This window comes from Anopheles ziemanni, chromosome 2 (assembly GCF_943734765.1).
Source record: "Anopheles ziemanni chromosome 2, idAnoZiCoDA_A2_x.2, whole genome shotgun sequence".
In the NCBI taxonomy this organism is placed as follows: domain Eukaryota; kingdom Metazoa; phylum Arthropoda; class Insecta; order Diptera; family Culicidae; genus Anopheles; species Anopheles ziemanni.
Genome location: NC_080705.1, coordinates 92,439,031 through 92,463,847, shown reverse-complemented (window position 1 = coordinate 92,463,847; position 24,817 = coordinate 92,439,031). Strand labels below are relative to the sequence as shown.

Below are 24,817 nucleotides of genomic sequence, written 5' to 3'. Positions count from 1 at the left end.
CTGAAGGAAAAGGTTTTTTTCTGGTCGCCAGTGGCTCGTAACATTTATGTCCCAGTTTGTGTGCTACTTCACCGATGTATGTGTGTGTGTGTGTTTATGTGCCCCTAAGGTATGCGCGAATTTGTTCCCTCCGTTTGTTGTGTGGTCCACGGTGAGGTCATGTAATGCGTTCCAAAAGGATTTCTTACGCCGTAGCACCCACGAGTCCGTCCGTCAAGGGGATTAATCTTCGCGTGGGACGTGCCTAAATTGATCGAGAGTTTGTTCCGTGTTCTGTCGATTGTTCGTTGAAGAGTTCTGTGTATGAAAAAAAAAGTAAAATAAATCCCCTGGCGCAAACCGCACGAAGTTCTCGCATTTAACACCGGAAAAGAGCCCTGAAATGAGGCGTAAACAGCCTTGTTTAGTGTATTTGTGGTGTATGTGTGCCGTTCGAAGGGATACCACTTTCCACAACAGCGCTTTTCGGTGCCATCCGCCTGCAGTTTGATGGTTATGATCGGCTACGAGCATGTTTTCGAAACTCCGCACATCTGAACCCAAGCGGAACGAATGCAACGAAGAGTCATGCTCCATCAATGGATATGGACGTAGGAAAGGGTGGCGCAGAAAAATGCTGGAGATCGAGGAGGGAGTTGAGGATCAAAGCATGCACACAAAAATGTGACCAAATGCAACAAAACGACACGCCACGGTGAACGAGGTTGCGGCAGCATACTGAAACATTTCCGATAAATACCAACCAGAAATACCGGATTCGATCAAATGCAGCCGATTGCACAAACGATCGACGAAACGCAGTGACATAATAAACGCGAATCCTTTCTCTAGATGCTCGTTGGACGTATTCAAAAACGTCGTCATTTGTTCCTCGACTAAGTTTTTTTCAATAACAACTTCTTTAACATGTGTAGTGGAAATTTGTTGAATGAAATTTCTTGTGTTATTTATCATGTGATCGATGTGTATCTTCATCAACATACCGTCGTAGTGCAAAAGTCCCCCTTGAATATGTGTTAATTTTTAGCTTTTTTTTTCGCAAATCCACGTTTGCTTTTGTTACGCAAGTAAAGAGTAATAATTCGTGGACTGTGACGACTCGTTGTGAAAATTCCGAACCGAACGGCAAGGTGTCGTGTGCGATAGAGAAAGTGTTACCGCCGTGTAGTGAATTATGTGGAGGTGTTGGAAATTTAAATAGCTGGGCATTGGCAACTGGAAACACTTGTTTTACAAAATGGTCGATTCCTGCATTCAGTGTTTCACTCAGTAATTCAGTTGAACATTGGAGTCACCATTATCCATGCTTCACTTCGATTGTTCCAAAGTTTTTGAATGCTTTCGAATCGAATTCATCATTCAGGGAGTGGTCCGGACAAATTATTTTACGTTACTTCTGGAGTCGTATAAAACCGAGCGGAATGGAATAGAACGGAATTCGAGGAGTGTTTCAGGCTGACCTCATTAACTTAACTAGAGTCATTTCAAATTATATTGATTGATATATCCGGTCGGGCGTGATCGGGCGACCCTTGTCAGTATTTAAACCAACTCCATTTATGCCCAGACATCGGCATCACAAATTGTTTCCAATGCCTCAAATCTTGTTTGTTGAATTATGTAGCTGATGAGATGTTTAACTTCTACGGTTTGTTTCCACAGCTGAAGCCAGAGCTGCTAATTGGCATCCATTTGTATCTTGCGAAGGTCAACATTTTCCTTCCCAAATTCGAACTCACTAACGGTGCATGGTGTGTTCCTAGTTCCTGAAGCAATTAACGCCAGCTTGGAACCAAACCAGTGGTGGATTTCTTATTTCTCATTTTACTGCCTTGTGTGCGGTCCCGAAACGCTTAATCGCAAGCACCGTATGTCATGATGCAGGGTGTCGCAGGCTGTAATTAGGTCTGACGAGTGTCCGGCCTATTTAACAGCCTAAGACTTCCGTTGGATCTCCTGCAACGAGTTCGTCCGGATTCGTGAAACGCTCGATCGTTGCCAACCTTTTTGTTTTGTCGAACCATGGTGCACCATTTTTCGGAGCAGCCAACATGGCCGGAAGTTGTGTCATGTCGTTCGTTTAAATGGTGGTAAAGCTCGGGAATGAAGCTGCTCGAAGAGAGTGAGTTGTATTTCCTGCTTTGGAGCTTCTATCCCCCAAAATACGCGGCCTTCGTATACCACGTAAGCGAAGATTAATCAAGCGAAAGTAAAAACCTACTGGATTAAATGCTGCGTCGTCTAAATAACTGTCTAAATAACCGCGCTCTCGCCTCATCTTTTTAATTAAATCGAACCTCCGACTACCCACGATCCCACCCAAGAGCATCTAGAGATGCTGGTAATTGCGTTTGGAGATCGTCGACCGCGAAAGTTGGTGACCTACGTCTGGGGTGGGTTTTGTAGAATGCGCTGAAGACTTGCGGCGAACGATTTTCGTATCCTGTCCGTGAACAGCAATGGAGTATGGAGAAGGAGCTGCACAAACCGGGCGCTTCAAGGCAAGCCGCAACAGCTATACGAAAAACTTGTTCTGCAGCACATTGCGGACACGCAAAGCGATCACAAATACTTGCTTGCATTGTGTACGGTACGGAAAAAAGCTAATAAAACAGTATTACGTATTGCTGGTGTCCCTCGTATGAGATCAGCAATATACCGTGCAAGAGTGTTCTTCTACAAAGTGATCGTCCGATTCGATGAACGCATCAAACAACGCGATAGAAAGGTCATAAGTCAACGTATATTTCAACAGCTTGGTCTCTTATCATGTTGTACGGAATCAGTAATGGTAATTGGTGAGATTTTGAGCATTTCTTGCGTTTGAAATGAATTCCAAGAAAAGTTGTTGTTTTAGAACCGGAAATTCCCTCTTGATTAAGCTTCATGGGATTCAATTGAAAATATTGGTCAGCGATGCAAATAACTTCCAACGCGATTAATCATACGTTGCGAGTAAAGCCAGTCAGCGTAGGCTCGATCGATGGACGAAAGTGCATGCTACGGGGCGACTTCTGAGCAATCCTCTGTCCTCGCCGAGGGATGGTGTGCTGTGACTGCTCCCAGTGGGCGGAATACTCAGGAATTACGCTTCACTGGAGTGGAATGATAGACCTCTCCCTTCGATCGAGCGACTCTGGTTGACCCTTGGCCCTGCGTCATCCTCAACGAAGGCCTCCTCGTTCACGATTGCTTTACTTTCCCAAAGTCGGATCGAGGCAAATTGAAGATGAAAACCAGTCTTTGTTACATCATCCAATGGAAGTTGGATCCCTTGTCCCAATTGCGGCTTTCTTGGAGCTGTTTGTGTGGCATGATAATTTACACAGTGATAACAAAGTGTTTGGTGCCAACAGAGACGCCATCGAGGTTGGCTAATATTCCGCAAACCGGCAACGAAGGCCAGGCCGTGCCATGAATGGTGGAACACGAGTTCTGAAAAGCAACTGCGGCTAGTTATGAGTCATCTCGGCATTTGGATCAAGTTTCCTTTAACAGATGATCCCCCAAAACCGGTTCAGGTTCAGTGTGTCGGTTCCAATTTGACTACAGTTTCGGTGTTTGAACACCTTTATATTTCGCTGGCACACACTCCTTGGTCTCAGTGTTACGTGTCGGACGAAGTTTAACTTGCCCCGGGACTGGTTTTTAGCGGACTATAGTGAAACAAGGAAACAAGCGTTATTGACGCACTTGAACGTTCTCTGATAGCTCCAGTTCTTTGCTGTCGTAGTAGTCGCTCCTGGGCGTAAAACATTATCTTTAGGTTTCGAGACTTCCAAACTGCTCTTCGGGCTTAATCCAGCTCACGACGGGAGCAACTCTTTTCTGCGTCATTCCGTTGGATCGTACGATCGCACGGTAGGCAAACGAAGATGCCAAAAAGAGTTCGGAGCTTTTGTGGGCCCCACCATCTGGCAACATCGGCAAACGGGCTGTAATAATGCGGCCTCATCATCGCACGCCATGCTAATGGTCGGCTGAAGCGTTCAAGGCTATTCTCAATCGACCGGAGCCTGCCGTGAGCGCCGGAAGGCCGTTAGGACGCACCTCGGGGGTTGGCATTTGATTCTATTTTAATTGACGGCTAACATCTATCGCGACCGTGGACCAACATCGTCGTAGATCCGTATCCGTTCGATCACAATGGATAATCCAAATTTGTACCCCCGGGTGACAGCGCGAAGAAGATGATTATGAGCCCTGATGTTGATGGTGATGACGATTGTCCCTCCGTGTGGTGGAATTATAAAACGATAAATCCTCCAAACCGAGCCTCCTACGGTTGAAATTTCCCACCCCGAAAAGCGCTGATGGGAAAAAAGGAAGTAGTCTAATCATCCGTGGTTGGATCCGCAAACTTCCTTTGCTCTCAACGTTACAATGGTCTATTCTAATAGAATTCAGAGTCATTTGAAGCAAGGACGTTGTCACACAAGCGTGTTGTAGTTAGGGGGTTTCCTTCTCTAACTCGAACAACGAACAAACCAGCGTAAGCTTTAGAAAAAATGTGTTCATAATGGAAACAATTCAAAATTGTGCCTAAACAAGCTCCATGAAATCTAGTCCACAAGCAAGCGATCAGCAATATGATTTTAATTCTTGCAATGATTGTTTAATCTTTGAAACATCAATCGAATCATAATCCAATTTTCTTTTTTTTTCCCCTCTTTATCGTTCGCCTTCACTGAGCTGATCTTCAAAGTGAATTTTCCGAGCTACGTCATTCGCTGCCAATTCGATCGAACCGTTTCTCATCGGTTTATCAATAATTGCTCAATTGGGACCACGCGAATGAAATGAAAAAAAGAGCTGATCGAAACTGGATTCGTCTTCGCGATGATGAAAAGGATTTCCTTTTGAAATTTCGATCCATTTTCGTGTGTCAAAAATTACAAACAACTGCTGCGCAAACAATCCATTTATTCCCATTTTCGTCCGTTTGTAAAGCGTGATAATCGATGAAAAGCACCTCTTCGAAGATTATTGCACGAAATGCAGTTTTTCCGCTGCACTTTGGCTCCATTGTTGTTTCGCTGTGGCTAATATTTTGATTTTGGTTTTCCCGAACCATCATGTAACGGAAAATTGGCCACTTTGCTTGGAGCGAAGGAAAAATGCTCGCACCAATCAACCTCGTGGCTCACTGCGAAAAGGGTGATCAACATAATGTGACGCGTTTTTGCTTTCTTTCTGCTTCTGTTGTTGTTTCTTTGGTTCGTGTCGTTGGTAGACCTTTTCTTAAAAAAAGGCATGGATGAGTACTCGGTGTCAGTGCTTGTTACAGCCTTTTACCATGTTTTCCCCAAAGGCTGTCCGCCGTTTTTCGTTGTTGTTAGATCTAGATTCCTCGCGAACCTAATGCTGCTGGCTTGGCGTTATGCAATAACTACCAAGTGGATCGTTAGTGAAGAAGAATCGGTGTTCGACGCGCGACTTTCGATTGACGAAACCGAGAGCCGTTGCAAATGCATTGCTTGGTGTGTGCGTGAGTTATGAGGCATCCGACACCCAACCAAGCGGCCTTAAACTGGGGTGTGGAGTTCCACCTGCCTCGTAGTGCCAGGGAAAGGGTTTCCGTGGAAAGTTTCACCCACCCGAGCGTTTCAACGTTCGAATGCACTTAGGTGCGCTCAGGTGCACCGACGTGTAGGTGTGTAGGTTAGGTAACAATGCACGCGATTACACCGTGGTTATGGTATTATCTGTGAGACTTGGTTCTAATCTGCTAGACACCCGCCGGCTCCACACTTCAACCCGACAAACACACATAACCAAACGATATAAATTTATTCCAGCACACCAGTGAGTTTGTGTTGAAGTAGCCGCCTCTAGTATGCATCCATCCACCACCACCTCATCCTCCTCCTCCTCTTCAGTGCAGGCTTGAGATCGCTGGTACTGTATGCAAAATCAGCCTGACCTTGGCGGCTCCCCATAATCGCCCCATACGCCCACTTAAGCGCTCCACTCACGCACAATTCCCGTCCGAACGGTCATCTAACTGTCATCAGCGTTTTGTGCCATTGTGAAATCGGTTTTGTTCACTATCTCTATCTTGTCTGTGTCTGCGCTCCCAATCGGCCACGAATGCGTGTGACACTAGCGTTAGAATTGGTGTACGTCAATGGGTCCGCGGAATTATAGTTGTGTTGACTCCAAACCACCGGATGTACTTAGGCTTAGGGAAAGCGATTAGCTGTGGTTCAGTAAATCGTCACGGATAGTTGGCAACAGCAATCATATGAGGAAACACTATTTGTGTTGGTTTGTGGTCCATAAATGTAGCTCATATTTTCAACCCTGTTATAAAAACTACCATTCCCAGATAATGCCACAATCTGATTTGAAATAATATAATCTACAACCCGTTGCTTTCCAAAGAGCAAATATTTGAAAACAAACAAATCACTTAATATTTTGGGTAAGAATATTTAGAATCTGAGAAACGCTTTCGGCACTTTCTCTAAAACTATTTCCATCCAGTAACCAGGGTGGTTTTGCTTTTGTTATACTTTCAAATGCTCCACTTTGCCGGCAAGTTGGCGTCACACTTTTACGGTGACCATTCAATGTTAAGTAGACACATCTCGGCCATTAATCCGGCGCGCTAGTTGGGTCCATTCTCTTCGCTCCAGAATGCAACCGAGCCGCGTGACGCTTGTATCTTGATCACGGGCTCGGGAGTCGAGTTGCACACGGCGCCACATTTAACCTCCTCCATAAAACATGCATGGACCACTGTGAGGCTGCACTGTTTGCTTGAACCCCGGGGCTCCGGATATAATCTTCGTTGGGTGGAAACAAGAAAAAAGTAAAGAAGTTAATTAAGAAATTCCCTCCAACAAAACCCACGGTAGGAAGCGGGGCCGTTTTCGTAAAACATAATCTCCTACAAAACCAACAATCCAACGGAGTTGCGCAGTGCTTTAATCGAAAATTCAAATCCCCAAAAAGGCCTCCCTCTCTCTGTTGTCTCAAACGGTTTGCCTTCGTGCCTCCATACCCCGTTTATGGGGCGTTTGTCGACGCGCGAAAATGAGCAAGAGGTTCAAACAAAGATTCACTTTTGTGAGTTTTTGCTTCTCTGCGCCGGAGGCTTCACCACCTGACCTTCGCCAGCCGGTGTCAAAATAGAAAATGTTTTCGTAACTGATGAATTCAATGCAAAACCATGCTGGCTCGTTGAGGCTGAAGCTGGTTTGGCGTTGATTGTGTGAATGATGCCTCGCCGGAGCGAAGAACTACTTTTCCCAAATGTAAGTGTAAACGCCTCATCACGTCGTTCAAAGCCAAAACAAAGACGGAAGCACCAAAGTGCGGCCGTCAATTATTGATCGCGACCTCCGGTGGAATTTAATTTCGTTTTTACACTTTCCCACCACCACCACTAACAGTCCGTTGTTTCGGAAGCGGTTGACAAAATATATAAGTTGTGCCTCTTTGGGTGCTACGAAAACCCAGTGGCCAGTGGAAAACCCCCTGTGCTCGAGCCGAAACGGAGCGCTTCAATCGCTCCGATCATTATGTGATCTCGCGGTGGCCCCGTAATAATCGAATGATTGCCTTTAAATTGAAGCCGCGTTTTTGTTTCCGCCGGTGTAGTAGCGCAAATGGCCTTTTCCGCGGTGGCTCGGAAAAGCGACGCACCGCAAAGGTGTAACGAACCGCTGCTCGCGCCGGTGTTATGCAAGGCGGCCCAACGATTAGCAATGGCCGTCGCGGGGAAAAACGGATACGATTCGGAACTATAATTTCCCTTTCATAAACTCGCGAAGAAGTCGCTGCAGTTCATCAAAGCTATTTAGGGAGGTTTTTAAAGGTGTGTGTGTTTTCTTTTCGTGGTCTAAACCAATTTGACTATCTGAAGAGAGCACGAAACAAATAACATATGATTAAAAAAAAATCATCCAATTGTTGTTGATTGATGAATTTGAAACCGCTTCCAATGGAACTCGCGTGGTTTGCTCTAAGCGAGTTTTCTCCGCTATTTCGGGCAGCTTAGTGAGCAATCGGCAACGGAAAAGGTAGTACCGATCAAATTGAATCAATAAAATCGTTATGTATGCATTTGGACGAGCATATGACGGACCAAACCGCAAACAAACTGCAACCTTAATTGAGGGCCGGTGAAAGTATTTATGACTCAGCGCGTCCATAAAATCATTCGGCCGCAAAGGAAACACAAGCCAATACCTTTGGAGATGTGCGATGGATGATGGAAACAGTGTGTCTACTACGCTGCACTCCTCAAAACCCTAAAGAATTAAAAAGCAATCACTTTCGCCGCGTACTACGATTGAAAAGCGATGACTGTGGATGAACCCGTTTCGACACCTTAAATCCACCCCATTTTGACAGGTTTAAAATTTGTACCAAGCCAAACATGGCCACGCGTGTGGAATTGTTGGTGGAATCGATTTTTGCAACCATTAGTAACCGGGCCCATGGTCGTTCCCAAGCGCCGACTTTCGCCGACTTGCCAAATTGATGATCGCGCAAGCGGAAGACATGAGCCGTTCCCACGAGACGGACGGAAAGCGAGGCCGGGGTGAGGTTCAAAGTTCACTGTTTTCTGCTTTTGCCGGATACCGTACAGGATTGGAGCGAAGGGGCAGATTGAGATGGTAAAGGTTACCGGCGGAAATTGATGGACCGGATCAATTTCAAACTCACCCCCGCAACGTAATGGCAAAGTCGATGGACTCCTTTCATCACCCTTTTCATCGATGGTCAATCAAGCGAGGCTTTGTTTTGGTGAAGATTTCTCCATTTTGTTCTTATTTACATTAAGTTTCACTGTCAACAAGTTTACGCATTCCAATGAGTTCCATTCCGTTCTGTTTTGTACTACTAGAAAACATCTAAAGATGTCCTAAATAAGTAAATCTTTTAGCTAGTTTCCAATCCAAACCCAACAATTCAGTTCTAGTGCTGTGAAAAGCTTCCACGCTTCTTGGACTTACTTGTATAATAGTGTCACAACAATGAGCGGCCTGCGATGGCGCTGCCAATCGGCCGAAGTGAACACGGACACGGCGCTAGGATGGTGTTAGGTGGTGTGAACCCGAACCTTCCGCCGCCTCCACCGGTTTGCAACGGAACAGTGCCAAGAAAACGACGCCCGCGTGCCGTCGGCGAAGTTTCCGTGTCCTCCACCTCCAGTGTCTACCTGTACGATCGCAATGATCCTCCGCGAGCGGAAGAACCTCCGCCGAACGCGGACGAACCGGAGCGCCTCCAGCGAACCGGACCAAGGGTTTCGTTCTCCTCGGATCATGTGTATGAAAACTTTGCCACCGGGCGCCCGCGAAAACCGGCCCCCACGGCGTCCCTCCTTACGACGGTTCGGGTGCGCCATCCAGACCCTCGGGCGGGAGTGACGGAAAGCTCCGAACCGCCTTGCATTCCACCGAAACCTCCGAATGTACCTCCGAGGAGGAAACACGCGGCAAAGGGACCGTCGCTTCCTGTGATAGACATCGATCGCAAACCCGAACAGACTGAAGGCGGCCACGGACCCTTACAGGACGGCAAGGAGAAGTGGAAGGTGGTCGCGAACAACCCGCTGCCGGACGCCGACAGGGATCGATTCGAAGTGCAATCGATTTCCACCTTTCTTGGTGAGTGGTATTAATGACAAATGATATCAACAGAGCTTTATCATCAACTCGTCACGGTTCGTCCGCGAATGGTGACCTTTGCGAATGTTTCCGTAATCATTGGAATAACGTTGCTGATAACAGCATCTCGAAGTGATCGGTCGACGAGATGTCAGAGTAGGAATAGAAGCTATTCGACACACAAACTTCCTCGTGAACACTGGTTGGTCTTCGCGAGTTTGTGAAGTGATCAGTTTGTTAGCTGTGTTTAGCTTGAAGTTGTTAGCAATGTCGAAGTTAGTGCTTCTTACGCCCATGGTGACACTTCTGATGTTCATCATACCTAGTGTTTTCCCCTACAATTGTGTGAAACCTGTGAAAGATTTCTGCGTGGTTGAAAATGTAACCAAGCCCTTAGAAGGAGCAGAGTTTCCGATTGGAGAGAAAGCCTTGTGGATCATCAATAGCACCATTCCCACGTTCAATCGCGAGCTGTTCGAGAGGCTAAAGACGGTGGAAAATCTTAGGATACACCAACTCCAAATAGAACACCTCGCTCTCGAGGGGTGCGAATCATTGCATATCCTGTTTGCACCCGACAACGTTATTACAAGCGTTGAGGCTTCCGAAGGGCTCCCACTCAAACAGCTGCATCTCTATCAGAATCGTCTGACCGACGTCAGCGGACTGCGAGTACTCACCGCAATAGAGCAGCTTTATCTGCACGACAATCTACTCGAAACGCTTCGCCTCGACGACTTTGCGGCACTCGGGCGGTTGAAAATCCTAACACTCCAACGGAACCGCTTGCGCACGATCACCACGCATCCCAACAGCGCCACCCGGACACTGTCTCTGCCACGCCTGGAGCAACTTTTCCTGCAGTTCAACCAGCTCCCGGTGCTCGATACCACCCTTTGGCGGATGGAGCGAATGCGCGTACTCGACCTCAGCCACAATCGGCTCGGCTACCTGCTAACCTTTCTCGAGGAACTGCCGGCCCTACGGACGGTGGAACTGCATCACAACCCCTGGAACTGTGGCTGGCTGTTCGGGATGCTGGAGCGGCTAGAATCGCGCGAGATGGACTCGTTCACCACCGAGGACGAAGCAGACTGTCAGCCTGGATTGCTGCTGGAGAATTAACTATGTTGCAGTGAAAACGCTACCACGCCGGATCCAGTGCTGCTGCTCGTAAGCCGTACCGGGATTGTAGACGAGCTGCAGCATCAGGTTCGTGGGGCCAAGAAGCAAATAGACGCACTGGAAGAGACACAACGCAAGCACGCACATCAGTTCCGGGAGATGGCCAAAAGGTTCGAGAAGTTAGAGGCACTTTGCGCACGCCCACCGACGCAAGATAGTCAAGAGGAAGAAACGTCCACTAACTCGGAGTGATTAGAGACATGTTAATAAACGATATAGCTGTAGAGTAATGATACTCGTCGTTTAGATAATTTTATTCGCTTGAATAATGAAAAGTTTTTGGTGCACTAGTTTTAGAGTTTCCTTCAGATATCATTCGACCCTGTTTGTTTTCACTCCCACTTTAGCTCGTTGAAACCCGTTTCAACTAGATCGGACAGAGAAGTTAAGTCGTTAGTCTTTTCTTCAACGAGGTTATATGCCACTGCAACGTCGCGCTCGATGTGTTTGACCCGTTCGCTAAGCTGTCGATAATCGCTCGCCTGCTCCAACAGTGATTTGTCGATCGAAGCAATCTGTTTGTCGAGCTGCAGAATTTTTCTATCGTACGCAATAATCTCGGACACGTACTCACGAATGCTGTTGTGCAGCGGTACGATGTTCTTCTCGATTCGAGCAATGCTGTCCGTCAGCGACTCCTGGACGACGGCATTGAACGTCGGTTTTGGTTGCGTCGCCCGCTGGTAGATATCTTCGATTAGCTGACGAACTTCGGTCACGGAGCGATCGATTCGGGTGGTTAGATCTTCCATGCGCGCTGTTTCGATGTCCAGCGCCGAACGTAACCGGCGTAAACCCGCTTCGATCGCTTCCTGGCCACTCGCTGGCTCGGAAAGGTTCGCTCGAAAGCTGTGAGTACGTTCAACGATCGAGTTCATGTCTGCTGCCTCCGCTTTGTCGTAGCCGAACTTCACCAAATCGTAACGGCGCTGTAGTTCGTATAGCTGCTCCCAGCGATCCCCGAACAGATCCAGCGAGAAATCTTTTGAGGCCGGCTCGTAACAGCACATCCCTCTGAGGGTCATGAGTTTTTCCCGCTCGCACCTTCCGCTCGCTTCAGCATCGGTGACCGAGATCTTATTCTCCACGAGGTGCAGCTGCATTGCACTAAGCCACTCGCAATTCCAATCATTCCCGGCATATCGGACTTCCTTTAAGGCACGGAAATGACCGAGATTTGGCACGTCCATTTGGTACAGATCGTTTCCGGATAGATCCAGTGTTTCGAGTGATTCCATCTGCCACCCGGTGACGTGCAACTCCAGCAATCGATTGCTGGCTAACGAGAGATGCATCAGTTTCACCAGCTGTACACTCGATAGACTTTCCGCCCCGGTCGTCACCTGAATCAGCCGGTTCCTGGCGATCGAAAGCGTTTGCAGTTGGCCGAGATTAGCGAAGCTGTTCATAGACACGCTCTCCAGTAGATTATCGTCGAGTAGCAGCACCTTGAGATGCTTGAGACGCCTTCCGAACGATGGCACACGCTTGAGAGCGTTGTTTTGAAGGTGCAGCGTTAGAAGCTGGCAGTGATCAACATCTGTCAAACCCCCCAACAAATCGGCCCCAGCAAAGGTAACCGTGGTGATACTATTGTTTTGGGCGGAAAGATGCTTCCAGGTAGGCCATACTACCAACTCTCGGATGCCCATGCCATCCACGGTAACGTCCGTTACAGCGGATAGTTTTCGTGCTAATGTAAGCGAAAAGTTTGTAACATTTCCTTTGATAAGCTTGACTGGACCGTTCGCAATATCGTCAGGAAAAGAGGCATTACTGATATCCCCTGGAGATAGTAGCGTAACACCTTCAAGAACACATGTGCCTTTTACTTCCTTTACATCAGGTTGTTCGCAGTTGTAACTAACACCGACCGCACTTCCAACCAGAAGTCCCAATAGGGGTAGCAATATCCTGTTGTGGAAGAGAAAAGACACTGAAACGAATCCTCCTCGAAACCAAACCGAGTGAACTGTGCTTACCGAAAGCCAATCATCTTCCTAGCGAAAGTACGTAACTACTGGCGCGTTCCGTATTCGAATGAAAACTAACTCATCTCCCGCAGCGAAGAAACTGATGTACCTTCAAAATGATCGAAATCAGATAAGACTACATTGTTTGTAACGACTGCGAGCGATAACCCTACCGCAAATAAACAAACATGAACTCTGGGGATACTGGGTCTATGATCACCACAGTGAGGGATCTTTATTAAACCAACTTGTTTAGCTCACTCGCTATGTAATCTTTCAGCATTTTTAGCTTCGTGTTCACCTCTTTTACTTTCTCCTCACCGCGCTTAACCATCGTACGAAACTCGTGGCGGTTCAATGCCGCCAACGATTGCAGATAGGGTTGATTAGTTAGCGCGTTCGTCACCTTACGATCGCTCTCTTCGAGCTTAGCTGTCAGAGCATTCAGATCGGCTTTAATATTGTCCAATTCCTTCTTGGGGCAGATGCATTCTTTATCAGATGATTCACAGGGCTCTTTCTCCAGCTTCTCTACTGCTTTACCGTCTGTAATGGTAGGATCGGTACTTGGAGTCGATTCACCACCATCGTTATCAGGTAAAGGAGCAGGCGTACCAGGAGCAGGATCGCTGCCAGATGATGTTGCTGTACCTTTAACATTCTCCTCCTTACAACCAGTTCGAGACTTTTCTGTCAAACTTGCGAACTGCGGTGTACTTTTTTTTTCGTCGATTTTCTTTTTGAATTCCTCTATAGCACTTGCAAAATAAAGTTTTTGGAGGTTGATATTCTTCTCCAGCGTCGAATTAGCTTCTATGTAACGTTTTTCTAGCTCCGAGTACTTTTTCAACTCATCCAGAAGCGTATGCTCTGACTGGTTGGCCTCGACCGTACAACATATGCTTGTGTTACGAACACCATCGCAATTGCGATCGCCGTCTCGAACCGTAACAGCACTCGACTCCAACGACTCCAGCATGTGTTCTAACGCAAAACATTCCCAATTATTTCCGGCGAGCGTCACCTCGTTCAGTGTGGGTAACTGTTTGAAACCACGAACGTAGGTGATATTGTTGGAGGCAAGCTCGAGCGTCTCCAGTGATTCCATGTTCCACTGCTGCACGTTCAGTCCCGTCAGCGAGTTGTTCGCCAGCCCAAAGAAGCTAAGCTTTGGCAGAGCAATCATCCCGTCCGTGATCTTATTGAGCCGGTTGTTGTTCAACCGAAGTTCCTCCAGGTTCGTCATCTCAGTGAAATCGGCCATGTCTAACGTTGTCAGGGCGTTACGCTCCAGATGGAGTTGCTTCAGCGCAACAAAATGCTTGATTACCCCCATTGCCTGGCTGTCGAGTTTATTGTTGTTCAGTTTCAAAATTTCGATACGGAATTCTCCGTCATCGGCGACGTTCGCATGCAATGTTCGGATGTTATTATTTTCTGCAGACACTTCCCGGAACGACTTCGCAACGCACAGTTCACCCAGGCCGGTCGGGCCGATAGTGATCTTCTCGAACGATCGAAGAGTTTCACATTGCTTGTTCATTAAGGCAACAATGTTGCCTCCTTTGATGTTTAGCTGGGTTTTATCTTTCGAATCGTGCAGTTGAAATGTTTGTGAAGAATCCTCGAACTTCATCACTGGGATGACACATACCGATCCGATCTTAGAAACACATTTATACACTAGTTGAGGATCGGGGGCGGTCTGCGCAAATCTAGCCAGGTACGCCAACGAACTGGAAGAGTAAGCATATAACCACTTTTATCCAGGGTACCCTCGAACAAAAAGACTAATAACTCCTGTTACACTTACCCTAATACAAAGTAGTGCACAAACATGGCTAACGGAGCACGGACACTAAGCTTCAAGGCTGATGGAAATAGACTGATGATGAATTGAAACATACTATACTGATCATCCCTGTAAACTGTTTACTTCTCAAAGAGTAACATTCTATCACATAGATGAATCAGGAAAAGCAGGACCACGATAAGATCCTCTACTCCATTGACAAAACACGTCTTGTTGTTGAGCAGATTTGACCTCGCGGTTATCGCAACTGATCGGCGTGCTGATACGAGCTCTTTGCGATACTTTGTTGCAGTTTTATTGGGTCATGTCGAGAGGGAGATCGTTCGATGGGAGGAAATCCTTTATTCAGTGTTCAGGTTCAGTTCTTGAAGGAACGTTGTGGTTACAACACGGTTCATCACAATGGTTAGCCAGCTGAGTCTGTAAGTAGCTTGATAAAGTTATTGTTAGTGTTCCAAGACATTTAATTTGTCTCTAAACTCATGTTTCCATCTGTAGCTTTCGCTGTGCAGCACTTTTGATACAAATCTCTAGTATTGCCTTTGCCGGGAAAACCTACCGATGTTCGTCGTTGCATGAGATGTGCAGATTGGCGCAGGTCACGCTAGAAACAGATAGCGACATTGAGTACGCAAGTTTCGATGATCTTCACAATCGGCTGGTAATTGAGTCCGGTCGGATTCCGAACTTTTCGGAAACGCTGGCCAGCAAGCTATCCGATGTGACCGATCTCAGACTGGATGGACTCGGCATCGTGAAACTGTACATTCGAGCGGATTATAAATATCTGTTTGCCACCAAAAATGAGATCGATGAGCTGCAGCTGGACGAAGCAGGTGATGAGCCGTACAGTTTGCAATTCCTAAAGCTATCGCACAACAAGCTGACAGCGTTGCCTTCGCTCGAGCGGTTTGTGGAGCTGTACTTGCTGGAGCTGGACCACAATCTGTTGACCACTCTGGACATGAGTGCGTTCAGCAAACTGTCCGTATTGGGAATGTTGTCGCTTGCCCACAACCGCCTGCACACGGTGACTTCTCAGGTGCAGCTCAAACGTTTGGTGACGCTTTCGTTCGCCGGGAATCAGCTGACCACGCTCGATATGCACGCCTGGGAGATGGATGCGCTGGAAACGTTCAGCGTTGCCTCGAACAACCTCAATCGGATCGAGGGCAATCTTACGCAGTTCGCTGCGTTGAAATCGTTGGCTGTGGCTGGAAATCGACTGTACTGTGACTGGCTGATAGCGGAGCCGGTGTTCGCTAGCCTCAAACCGTCGCTTCAGATTGATTCAGACAAGGCGGACCGCTGTGAGGAAGAAAACATGATTCGCTATATGGACCACTGCTGTACCCATCGTGGTAAGGACAGTGTCAGCCTTCTCGACGTGTACCAGGACAAGTGGGACCAGCTGCAGCGACTTACGCAGTTAATCGGTACGCTGAACGCGTCGATCGCCAATGGATCGACCACCGTTAAGCCTCTGCTAGAAAGCCAACACGAAGCACTGTCCACACGACTGGATGAACTTCTCAAAAAGCAGGAAGAGCACTCGAAGGACCTTGAGAAACTGGAAGAGAGCCTCGGCATACATCGAGACGGCTTGGACACGCTCGAAACGGACTTGTCCTCCCGCATGGGAGATCTTCGCACCGAGCTCGATGCCAAGTGGAACGAAACCCTCTCGGCAATCGAGGCGGACGGTACAAGTAGCAACGGATCCTCGCTCTTCTCCAACTGGACCCAGGTTACGGCGCAACATGAAACTGCCCTGAGCAAACTTCGCGAGGAGCTGGAAAATATGAGGAGCAAGCTCAACTTCTACACGGGAAAAGGTTACGATCAGCGTATCAAACTTAAGGACCAATCCGATCGTATTGGAGGTTTAGAGAAGGAACTGTCCACTGGCCGGGATCTATTCCAGGAGCTCAAAAATAAGTACGATAAGCTGGAGAATACAGTGAGTGCAACGTACGAGTACTATAGAAAAACATGCAGTCAAATATCGGGAGAACTTGCTGAAGACTTCTAAGCATCCATTATAAAACGCTCGAGGATTAAAAAAAGGAAACACAATAAAGTAATAGTACGGTTTCAATTACAGTTTTTATATATTCGTACGAAAAAGTTTGTAGCCTAATTAGTTTTTGGCCAAGTGTGCCTTCAGTTGTTGATCGAAAGAAGCCTTCTCCTGTTCCACAAGGTCTAATATCTTGTCCGCATCGATTGCTTGACCGACAAGCTTATTCTTCATATCGACCATGAAGTGTAGCAACCGTTTCTGTTCCTTATCAGCTTCCAGGAATTTTTCCGCCAACTTCTCATGCTCAGCCACCTTCTCGGTCATCTCTTCCATAGCCTCGCGGAGGTGCAACACATGCTCCAAAGTAACCACCTGTGGTTCGCCGCTTTGAACCAGTTCAGTCAGCTTGTCTATCTGCTCGCGAACGTGTTTGGCAAATTCGGTGACCTTTTCCGCACCATATTTGAGGTACTCGTCATGTAGCTTGTCGATGCGCATAGTCATCTCCCGTGCATTTTCGACTTCTGGATCGAACAGTTGCTTCGTTCCCGCATCTTCGGCCACGTTGAACTGACAGCAAATGCCGGCCACTTTCTCGAACGTACAGCTCTGCTGATTTTCGCCTGCCGGATCGCGAACTATCTGCACACCCTGCCCGGGTTTTGTGACATTCTGCAAGGCATGTACAAGCCATGCGCAGCTCCAACGGTTTCTGGCCAGTGCAAGTTTTTCCAGGCTGTAGAACCGATCAAAACCATCCAGTTCTGATAGCTGCACTAGTTGGTTATCGTTCAGCAAAAGATCCTTCAGGGACGGTAACTGCCAGCGCATCATCTGGATCTCCTGAAGTTGGTTAAAGGCGAGGGACAGAGTCTCCAGATTGGGTAAAACGAACTCCCCACTACCCGTAGGTGTCACCACCTTCGTCAGGTTGTTCCGGGCTACCGAGAGTACGCGGAGATTCTCCATTCCTTCGAACATCCCCATAGGCAGCTCTCTGATGAAGTTATCGTCGAGATTGAGTTCTTCTAGCTTCGTGAAAGCTGCCAACTGGGAGACGTTTTTGAACTGGTTTCGGCTCAAGTCAAGAACCTTTAGTGCGAACGAACTTTCACCAGATGGCAACACGATCGTCGACAGTCGGTTGTTACGCAGCCGGACTTCCTCGAAGTTGGGCAACAAGTAGACACTTTCCATACCGAGTCCATCCAAATGCACCGTGCGTAACTGCGACCCGGTCGGAGCGATCATCGCTTGCGTGAGGTTCTTCAGCGTTCCTTCTTTTATGCTTAGCTTAGTTCGACGGCTTAGATCAGGAAGCGTGATGTCCATCCCTGCCGGTAGCTTCGCTATATGGCATACCGTGGCCTTCGGTTTCTCACACGATAGGTTAACCGTAGCCCCGATGGTCACTCCACACAGACACAATCTGCAAATCGAGAGAAAATATTGTTCAATTAGGAAAAATTATGTTAATATTTTTAATCTCTACTTACATGGCGAGTGATAGCAGGTTGATCATGGTGATCATAGTGAGAACTCTTTCTATACAACCTCCGTCTTTGATCGTTGTTACAATGGTACTGATAAGTGCACTGATCGCTGCTCAACACATGCCACTATTGCCGTTTTACGGTGTTATGAAAGATTGGCATCAATCGGGTCACTACAATGTAGTCGCGGTTTCTCTTACCTCTTATCAGTAGATGCAATCCTTATCAATAGACATCTAATCGTAACATTTTCTATTTTTCATTTTTTTTCAGACGATTCCGACCATCACTATGAGTCACTGTACTCGATCGGAGCGAATGACTGTTACCGGAATGGAAGTGAACGATCGCGGGCTTCCTCTACAGTGGAACAGCAACATCTGCAGCAGGAGCAGCAACAGGCACCATTTTCCGGCGGAAGTTTCCACGAGCACCGGTCCGACCTCGCGGTCACCCCTGACGATGAGTTCGATTCGTTCGACAGCGACGACACGGAGGAGGACGAGGAGGACGAGCAGCGATGTCGGCACCGCACGGACAGTGGGGTCTACATCCGGAACGCAAAGCTGCCCGATCCACCACCGTCCAGCAGCCAGGTTTACGTGCTGGTGCAGAAGATCAAGAACCTCGGAACGCTCTCCAAGTCGGAGATAGCGAAAGGCTTCCACAAGTTGTCGAAAAAGAAGTCTCCCAAAGCGAGCGGTGCTGGTGGTGGTGGTGATGGGGGTCGCGGTGCTGTGACGTACGAAAACTCCCCCACCGTGTTACCGCCGAAACCGTCCTCAAAGACATCGTCGAAGTCCTCAGGGCGCGCCTTTAAACTGCCGATCCCTTTAGGTGGAGCGGGTGGTGTTCCGAAGCCGCCACCCGAGGACTACGAAAATGCGCCGTTTGGGAAAGGTGGGCCCTCACCACTGCCGCCGGTCTCGCCCTTGCCTTTGCAGCAGTCCTCACCCTTGGTGGGACCTCCGCCGTCGCCTCCAGCCGGTAGCATCACGCTCATCTCTAGTCCCTCGACCTCGGAGCAGGCCCTTGCCGTCAGTCTACCGCGGAGCACCAGCGAATCGAGCAACGTCAGTGGCAACCGGCCGCTCGGAGAACCCCTCGCCGAGGCCACCCGCAAAAAGTCCAAGAGCTCCAAGTCTCTGCGTTCGAAGCTGCGCAAAAGTCTCGTGTCGGACACGGCCACCCACACCATGGGCAGCTCGTTCCATGGGTCGCGCAGCACCTTCTACGTGTCCACGTCGGCGGTGGACGTAGATTCGGGTATTTTCAACGGCACGGATCCATCGTGTCAGGTGTCCACGGAACCGCCGCCAAGCAACGATGCGTTAAAGCTCGGCGACGTCCGTCGGAAATCGATCGCACTCGGCACGACCGCGGGAAGCAATCGGCCGTCGATTCCTCCACCACCTCCCCCGGCCGAGGCTGGCCTCGTCAGCCGGAAGGGAACGGGATCCAGCAAGTCTAACGGTTCCACCACCCGCAAACTAGGCGCCACCTCTTGGTACGCGGAGTGCGCCGTGTTCAAGCAACCACACTCGTTTGGCACCGACAGTGACCAATCGTCGCTGGCCAAGGGTGCCGGTGGCAGTAGTCCCCGTTCCCCGCTGCCACCGAAGGACATCGGTAGTGTGCAGGGAGGGGTAGGCGGGAATGGTACGACGGCAGCGACCGGCGCGTCTTCGTGGTACGCCGACATTTACCAAACCAGTGGCGCGTCGGTGGCGAGTTCGAGCGAGAGTTCGGGCGTATCGACGGGTGGAGAGGGTGGTCCGGGGGATGACCACTCGCACAGTATGTTCGTCAACGAACCGCTCTACCAGATCTATAACGCGGCCAAGCTGGAGTCGATCACGCGCGATATCGACGCGGAGATTAGTGGCCAAACCATGGAGGAACTGTACGATGATGGGTACGAGAAGATTTCCGAGCGCAACCGACGCCGGGCGGAGGAGCAGCACGATGGTGGTTCGAGCTGTGGTGGATCCGATGGAGACGACCGGAGCGAAACCTCGTCGTTGCATCTGCGCAAACCCTCCCGACCGACGGCGTTGGAGTTGATTGAGCCGCACGTCGGCAAGCTCCGTACGCTCTGGTGCGAGGTACCGGAAGTACGGAACTCGGAAATATTAGGTAACATACTCTTCGAGACAGTCTCTTAGCACGGAACTAAAGTTCTTTATTTTTTATTTAATTTTAGCCACCTTAACACCGACCGAGAAGCGGTTGCAAGAGGCCAAGTTTGAGATTCTCACCTCGGAGGCGTCGTACCTGAAGTCGCTCAACCTGCTGCGGACACACTTTGTCAACCATCCGGCCTTCCGCGACCAGCGCATCCTCAGTGCCACCGACCGGAAGACACTCTTCTCGTCCATCATCCCGGTGCAGGAGTGCTCCGATCGGCTGCTGTGCGACCTGGAGAACTGCTGGCAGGACAACATCATGCTGCTCGGCCTGAGCCACAGTATCTACAAGCACGCCGAGAAGCACTTCCACGTGTACGTGTCGTACTGCGAGCATCAGGCGAAGATCGACCGCACGCTCAAGACGCTCCGGGCGAACCGGCCCGACTTTGCGCGCACGCTGGCCGAACTCGAGACCGATCCCGTCTGCTGCAGCCTGAGCCTTTCCTCGTTCCTGATGCTTCCGATGCAGCGCATCACCCGTATGCGCCTGCTGCTGGACGCGGTCCTGCAGCGCTGCCATCCGGAGAACGACGACGAGTTCGGTAGCTGGGAGAAAACGTTCGTGCTGATCAACCGCATCCTGACGCAGTGCAACGATGCGGCGCACCGAAGCGAGCAGATGTACGAGATGGAGCGCTTGTCGCGGCAGATCGAGTTTCCGACGCACGTGCGGCCGCTCGCGATCGTACCGTGCGGCATCGGGGCGGCCCCTAGTAGCATGCACCGGAAGCTGGAGAAGCGGGGCGAGCTGATGCACCTGCTGTGGCGCGGAGACGACGCCAAGCTGACCTTCGGCAAGAAGTTTTCCAAGAGCAACTTGTACGCCTTTCTCTTTACCGATCTGCTCGTGTTGACCAAAAAGAAAAGGTACCAAACGCACAGCGTCAACGTCTTTTGTGCGGAAAACGTTTGTACTTACACTTTCTCTCCATTCTTCTTTCCTTCAGCGACGAAAGCTTTCTTGTGACGGACTACTGTCAACGAGCACTGCTGACCGTCAGCTCGGGGGACGTTGTGCCCGGGCTGCCGGCGAAGGAGATGCAAACGATCGGTAAAAATCTCATCATCATGACGCTTCTGGAGAACCACGAGGGAAAGACGGTCGAAATGGTAAGCGCGGGGGAAAATAATGCCAAAGAATTGATGAAACCGTCATTAAACCGTCTTGTTGTTTCCGCAGATTCTCAGCTGCCCATCGGAAACGGAGCGTGAACGCTGGCTAACGGTGACGGAACCGCCCGCGTCGGAGAATCCGGACGAGAAGATCTACGAGCAGTGGAACTGTCCGCAGGTGATCGCCGTCCATCCGTACCAGGCCCTGCAGCCCGATGAGCTCGATCTCGACATTAAGGACGTGGTGAACGTGCATCGCAAAATGGCCGACGGTATGAGAGAGAGAAAGAAAGGGGGTCTTCAATAACACTCCCACCGAAATTCGCTAACCATACGGTGTTTCTTTCCGATTTTCAGGATGGTATGAGGGGGAACGCATCCGGGACGGGGCCGTCGGTTGGTTCCCGAGCAATTACACCAAGGAAATACCGTCGCCACACATCCGCGCGAAGCACATCAAGCAGCGGCACATGCTGCTGACGTACACCTCCAAGTACATCGACACCACCGGCAAAGGCCATCACCACTATCAAAATCACTATGGCAAGAAGTGACCTCCCCTTTTCCTCGTCACACTTTCGTTCTCTTGCCCCCCGTCGTAGTCAGTTTTTATTTCTAAAGCAAATGAATTACTTATCGATTATGCCAGGATGGGGGTGGTGGGTTTCCTCATCCAGTAGGGGATAGAAAATTCTAGTTGATAAGATTCCATCGAAGCTGTGCAGTTGTACAACGACCACTTCCGGTTGTACTTACCCCTAAGAAAGCATTTGTAATTTTTCCACCCTTTTTTGTTGCGTGCCGAAGTGCAAGTGTAAAAATTTATTATTCGCATTAGGATCCGCAGCTCGGCAGGAAGCAAGAAAGCAGCAGGCCAGTCAAGGTGGTAGGCCTTGCAACTGCGTAACTGCGTGTACGGCAACACAACTTTTGTTCAAGTGTAATATTTTGTAGATATTCGTTCCACTTATGCCAAGATTCATTCTATCTATACATATCGGTTTATGATTTAAAGTGAATTAAAATGTTATGAAATTACAGTTACGAAAGTTGCGCTCTATTTTCATGTGCAAACGGTAGGAAAGAAAATTTCGTTTCATTTCGTTTTATTCCAAATCGTTTTAGCGAGGGTTACAATATACACAATCATCCCTTGGCATCCTGATGCAGTCCCGGTTGGTTTTATTTGGCCCCACTTGATCGATCTGCATATTTGGTTCCGCTTGAAGGTGGCTCCGTTGGAGCTCGATCCATTCGCATTCGATGTCCGGACAGAAGCAGTAAAAGTAGCGTAGTTTCGGGCACCGTTGGAACAGCTCGGCCGGAATGTACCGCAGTGGGTTCATATCGACACGGATCAGTTCCAGCGAAGGTATCTGCCAGCGTTCCAGCTCCAGCGCTTCCAGGTGATTCTCGTACAGGAAGAGATCCTTTAAGATCGGCAGCTCCACTAGTGCCGTAGTGTCGTTGTGGTCGCTTGAATCGCTCGGATGAAGGCTGCTGATGGCGTTCTTCTCCAGCATCAACGATTGGAGATTTCGATGCTGCCCCAGCGCGGTGTAGTTCACCATCTCAAGCTGATTATAGCCTAGCGCTAGACATTTTACCCCTCGGGAGGACGAAGCAAACATTGGCCAGCTGGTCAGGTTGTTTCTGGAAAACTGCATCTGGTTCAACGCCTGACAATCACAACCCCGCAGGTCCACCTGCGTTAAACGATTGAATTGAAGGTCCAAGGTGGCCAACTTGGGTAGCTGCACTTCTCCCACCAAGCTTATCAGTCGGTTGCGGCTGAGGACAAGCTCCATGATTGCCGTAAACGGTTCCATAACGCCCAGGTCGAAGTGCTCAAGTGCGTTGGCAGAGAGGTCTAGGAACTTCAACGGTAGCGATTGGTTGGCGTACGCTGGTTCCGGTGTACGAACGACCCACTCGAAGCGATTCATCTCCAGGTTGAGCGAAGTAAGGGATGGCGTAAGGAAGAGCAACGACAAATCGAGTGTGCCATTCATCTGGCAGGACACTAGCTTTAAAATTCTGATGGCGGGCAACTGAGCGAGTGAGTCCTCCAGGCGCTCCAGAACACACCCGCTAATGAGGAGTGCTTGGAGATTTTGTGTCCCGCTGATTTCTCGAAGCCTTGGCGCGTACAAGATGTTCAGATGTCGGAGTGGGCTCTGCCAGTCGATCACCATCCGGCTTTCGTCAGTATAAGCCACATCCGCTGCGTCCGTTATTGTAGCCTTCGGTTGAGGAACATCGATGCGCCGTTCTTCCGGAAACGCTGAAGAGCCGCACGCAACGAGAAGAAGTCCCAGGAAAACCCTCACCGCTACACCTGAGGTCACTTCCGATTCGCCACTACATTGCACACAGGGCCACATTGTTAGTTCCGAAGGTCACACGAACCCGAATGCATCTGAATCCAGTTTCGTCTGATGTGGATTTAAAAAGCCTTCCACCGGGGCGGCTAATGTGAAGATTATTATTTTCACACCTCGAATGTCATTCCAAATGAGTGTTGCGGAAGGCCACAATGTGTGTGTGATGTCATTTCGTGTTTCAAGCGCAACAATAGGTTACGCTTTATTCATTATAAACTAATTCGCCAGACAAAGCAAATGACAAGTGTTTTTGTACACGAAAAAAATGGTTTTTATGGTGACACTGACCACGACCATTAATGGTCAGACACTTTTGTCTACTTTTTTATTTAAAAGATGTACTTGTACCTGTTCATAACGAACTGATAGTGACCAATTACAGCTTTTGTTGAATTTCAAATTACTTCATGCATTTAAATTACAAATGCACTATTTTGCTTTTCCTGTTTAGCTCTCTTTTTCAGGGTTTTACTTGAGAATGTGAAAATACTTCTTCCTCGTCCTTGTTCCGTCGGGCTAGAAGCAAAGAAAGTCAAACAAGCAGACGCCGACGGTGATGGCACACAACACGCGCCACCGGACAAGAGATGAAGAGTGCAAGCGGATCCTTTAGGAAACCCAGGAAGGAGTACCCCAACCCCGGGAAGGGTCCGGGTCTCGTGCGGGAAATGGTTTTACGAGAGCCGCTGCTGCTGATGGGTCGTGATGAAAATCGTGGGAAATCAAATAGAGGCTCGGTTCACACACGAGACCGGCACGCGTGAGCGCAAAAGGAAGCAAAAGAGAAGACGATCAGAATGGCAACAGGGCGTTGGAAAGGGAAACACGACATACACTAAGGACATTGCACCCCTCTGTTCGAGGCCTAAACTCGTGAGGGGTTCTGTTTGTAGCAAAACTCTCATCGTAGGGAGTCCAAACGAAAAACCAAGCGTAAAAAAAGCCCTCCCTTCCTAGAGATGCTAGATGAAAACGGCACCGGGAGGCCCTTTATCGGAACCGGCAAGAGGCAAAACCCTCC

At 49.0% G+C, this 24,817-nt stretch overlaps 2 protein-coding genes across 2 annotated transcripts in view; one reads left to right on the top strand and one right to left on the bottom strand.

Annotated features, from left to right (window-relative positions):
* The window catches only part of LOC131294753 (uncharacterized), a 48,190-nt gene extending 25,941 nt beyond the window's left edge, over positions 1–22,249 (top strand). Inside the window, exons 6-10 of the mRNA XM_058322798.1 lie at positions 18,384–20,246; positions 20,314–21,166; positions 21,247–21,409; positions 21,480–21,684; positions 21,770–22,249. Of these exons, the coding sequence (XP_058178781.1) occupies positions 18,384–20,246; positions 20,314–21,166; positions 21,247–21,409; positions 21,480–21,684; positions 21,770–21,966 (3,281 nt within the window). The 3' untranslated portion in view covers positions 21,967–22,249. The remainder of the gene's footprint in view (positions 1–18,383; positions 20,247–20,313; positions 21,167–21,246; positions 21,410–21,479; positions 21,685–21,769) is intronic.
* A 284-nt stretch (positions 22,250–22,533) lies between these two features.
* LOC131294752 (leucine-rich repeat protein SHOC-2-like) lies at positions 22,534–23,796 on the bottom strand. The gene has a single exon (XM_058322796.1). The coding sequence runs from the start codon at positions 23,794–23,796 to the stop codon at positions 22,534–22,536; it is 1,263 nt and encodes a 420-aa protein (XP_058178779.1).
* Between the last annotated feature and the right edge of the window lie 1,021 nt (positions 23,797–24,817).